The 3801-nt window shown below is 48.5% G+C and overlaps 1 protein-coding gene across 1 annotated transcript in view; it reads left to right on the forward strand.

Moving 5' to 3' along the window:
• Nucleotides 1-3801, forward strand: part of LOC104283154 (cryptochrome-1-like) — a 10943-nt gene that overhangs the window by 4498 nt on the left and 2644 nt on the right. The window contains 6 exon segments of the mRNA XM_009881306.1: nt 419-559; nt 1409-1579; nt 1742-1882; nt 2583-2734; nt 3733-3796; nt 3799-3801. The exon segment at nt 3799-3801 is cut by the window's right edge and continues 49 nt beyond it. Coding sequence (XP_009879608.1) covers nt 419-559; nt 1409-1579; nt 1742-1882; nt 2583-2734; nt 3733-3796; nt 3799-3801 — 672 coding nt within the window.

Consider the following 3801-nt stretch of genomic DNA (forward strand, 5'->3'; position numbering starts at 1 on the left):
ACCCTCTATCCCTTCATCCAGGTCATTGATTAATATATTGAACAGGACTGGACCCAGTACTGACCCCTGAGGGACACCACTTGTTACTGACCTCCAACAGGACTCTGCACCACTAACCACAACGCTCTATCTGTCAGCCAGTTTTCAGTCCACCCCACTGTCCATTCATCTACCCCATACTGCCTGAGCTTGCCTGTGAGGATGATGTGGGCAATGGTGTCGAAAGCCTTGCTGAAGATATTGTTGTCCTTGATGGCGGCATTTGTGGGAGGATGGGCGGTGGGAGTGATTTCCATGTGTGACATTGAACCGGTCTCCGAGATGCAGAAGCCAATTGCCAGGAGTTTTTTCCCTGTTTCGTTAGCTGGACGTGCGTCACCTTGTTCTGCCTGAACCTGGATTTCTGTTTTCATTTTAGGGCTGGGTGACCAGTTTTACTAAACCAAGAACAATCCCAAATTCGCTGCTTCCAAGCACCACGGGCCTGAGCCCGTATTTCAGTACGGGCTGTCTGTCAGTTCGCACCTTTTTTTATAGGTTGTCAAACATTTACGCTCAGGTAAGAGAAGAATCGGTCATAGTTAAGGAAATCCAGCACTCCCACGTGTCTGACATGTGAGGCTGGGATTTAACACTCACATCATCTTGGTAGAGACACGGTGTTATCAAAAAATGCTGCTTTGCTAATGTCTTCTCCCAACGTCCTCTGAAATCTGTGAGTGGCTTTATCTGTCGGGTGAAACACCTGTGAATGTATACAGCTTTTCTCGATTCAGTTGTAGAAATGTGACAAATAGGGAGCAATGAGACCTGGAAGCAGCAGGGAAGCCCAGGAAAACCCTCCTGAAATTCAAGGAGTTCAAGACGTCTGCTTGGTGTTTTAAGTGAAGTTTTCAATCAGTTTAGGTGTTCAAGCAGTTTGGTTTTCAGAAAGCATCTGTTTTCATCTTAGACGAGTTTTAACTACAGCATAAGCCAAAACGTGCTTCTGAAAACTTGTTTGGCTCTTAAGGAAATGTATGGTTGAAACCAACCCAAGAAAACCAAGGTCTCCCGGAACCTCCTTCCTAAGAGATCTCTTAAGACATGGCTGAGGCACCTGAATTGAGTTAGCCGAGCAGATAATATGTTAATAAATGCGCATTTGGTTTAAGATATCCCAGTGTGATGCCATTTTGGAAGGCAGATGGAGGATGTTTGAGGTAACACTGATGTCTAACAGCGTTCAGCTTTGCTTCTGGGCATGTAGCTTTGCTTCAGAGCTTTGATTTCTTTGGCTTTCATGGTAAAGTGCCACGAAGCCAGGAATGTAGATTAATCTTTACTTTATGGGCCTGACAGTCACAAAATGAGTGAGACTGCAACTGTACATATGAACCAAAGCGTTCACCTCATGAGTCTTTTGCAGGCCAAGCATCACTCTCTGCCGCCAGTGTCGCTCCAAGGGCAGCTTCTATGGAGGGAATTCTTCTATACGGTGGCATCAGCAACACCAAACTTCACCAAAATGGCCGGGAACCCCATCTGCCTTCAGATCAATTGGTATGAGGATGCAGAGAGGCTCCACAAATGGAAAACGGTAACAGGACGTGTTGCCACAACTGCTACGTTTCAGTTTAGAGTTTTTCAGTTGCCCTGGGATTGTTCCCTGCTGGCTGGTTGAGGTGGGACCTACAGCAGCGTGGAGGAAAAGCGCAATGAAGCTTCATGCCGGAGGGCTGATGATTCTTTTCTGCTGCAGGCACAGACGGGGTTCCCGTGGATCGACGCGATTATGACCCAGCTGCGCCAGGAAGGCTGGATCCATCACCTTGCTCGGCACGCTGTCGCCTGCTTCCTGACGCGGGGGGACCTTTGGATCAGCTGGGAAGAGGGCATGAAGGTTCGTTTCTGGTTTTTGGTTTTTCTCTGTTCTGGCTGACCTTGAGAAACGCCTGCAAAACGGGAGCCTGGCAGTGGGAGGTGGTACTGTCGAGCAGAGCTGCGTTACTGAGCCTCGCTAGAAATCTTATGGTTTATGAAAACTCACGGTCTCTGACACGAGTCTGAGCCCTGCTGTACCGGGTAGAGCGGTGAGAGGTCATTCCCGTCCCCAGGGCTGATGAGGATATCAGGAGACCTGCTCAGTTTGCAGCAGGCCTCAAAGCCAGACCTTTGGGCTTTGGGTTGCTCTAGCACTGGGTCCTGCTCTAGCTTCCTTCTGGCAAACTGTCTTGCTGGAGAGTGTTCTTTTTTCCCTGTGAAGGTGGTGAGCCCCTGGGGCAGGTTGCCCCGAGAAGCTGTGGCTGCCCCATCCCTGGAGGTGTTCAAGGCCAGGTTGGATGGGGCTTGGAGCAACCTGGGCTGGGGGGAGGTGTCCCTGCCCAGGGCAGGGGGGTGGCACTGGGTGATCTTCAAGGTCCCTTCCAACCCAAACCATTCTGTGATTCCCTGTGTGCCCTGTGAGAAGGGTAGCCCAGACCAGCACCGTGCCAAGCTTCACCCTTCCATCTCCCAGCCTGTTTAGTTTTGGGGTATTTTTGCCACGAAGGCAGCCGTTTCAGAGGTGTTTCTCTCTTTCTCTTCCCATCCCTGAAGCGCAGGTGTTTGAAGAGCTGCTTTTAGATGCTGACTACAGCATCAACGCAGGGAACTGGATGTGGCTGTCAGCCAGCGCGTTCTTCCACCAGTACACGCGGATTTTCTGCCCCGTCCGCTTTGGGAAGCGCACGGACCCTGAGGGGCAGTACATCCGGTAGGGTGATGCATAACATGGCACCGTCTGCTCCGTTACCGCTTCCCTGGCTCCTCTTACAGCCGGAGCTGGTGAAATTGGTCTGTTTGAAACACAAACCTCTGTGAAACAGGGTTCATAGAAATGATTTTATTTAACATGTAAGGAACCTGAGGCACAGAGAAGCAAAGAGACATACACATGGTTGCACAGGTGATGGCTGAGCAGGGCACGGGATTGATTTGTGAGCACCTCTCGGCTCCAGCCCCATGTTCCATCACCAGGCTGGCTCCGCTTTCTAAAGCACTTGAGTAAAACTTGCCACAGCTCCACCCCCGGCTCCAGTCTGTGCTGTGTTTCTCCGTTTTGTAGGCGGTCTGATACATTTCAGACACTTAATTCCCACTCTGAGTGAGTCCTCTTTGCTTCGGAGTCTCGGTTTCTGTATCTCTAGACACGGTACTGACGGGCTTTCTCAGACACGGTGGGTGATTTTACAGCTGACTGCAGTAGGAGCAGGCTGTGTTGATGTCTGAGCAAACAACTCCCATTTCCCCACACCTCCTCTTCCTCACCTCCTGTCTAGCTTTGTGTCTTGCCAAGGGGAAGCCCGTGCTGACACACCTGACAGAGCGGGGCAGAAAATGACTTCCCCATTCTGTGAGAATTCTTTAGATTCTTTTAATTAGTTTGGTTTTGAAATTTACTAAAGTTTAGGATCAAATGTCAGTGAAAATGTTAAAAACCAAAATATTTTGGATGAGTGAAAACTGAAGTAATGTTTAAAACGACCCATTTATTCTTTGCTATGAAGTTAACTTTTGGAAGATACCACCTATGGAGGTTTCAGAACATAAAACCATAATTTTTTTTTAATGCAAAATGAATCAGAACTTTCCCATGGATTGTAGTATCAATACGATCACCGAGAATTAACATAGCGTAGCTTGGTTTACGCTTCTCTGAAACATTTGAGTATTTTATCTGCAGGGTTATAAAAACTTTATTCCTGTTTTTAGGAAATATTTGCCTGTACTAAAGAACTTTCCCTCCAAGTACATCTACGAGCCCTGGACAGCATCGGAAGA

The sequence above is a fragment of the Charadrius vociferus genome, unplaced genomic scaffold, assembly GCF_000708025.1.
Source record: "Charadrius vociferus isolate BGI_N301 unplaced genomic scaffold, ASM70802v2 scaffold333, whole genome shotgun sequence".
Lineage (NCBI taxonomy): Eukaryota > Metazoa > Chordata > Aves > Charadriiformes > Charadriidae > Charadrius > Charadrius vociferus.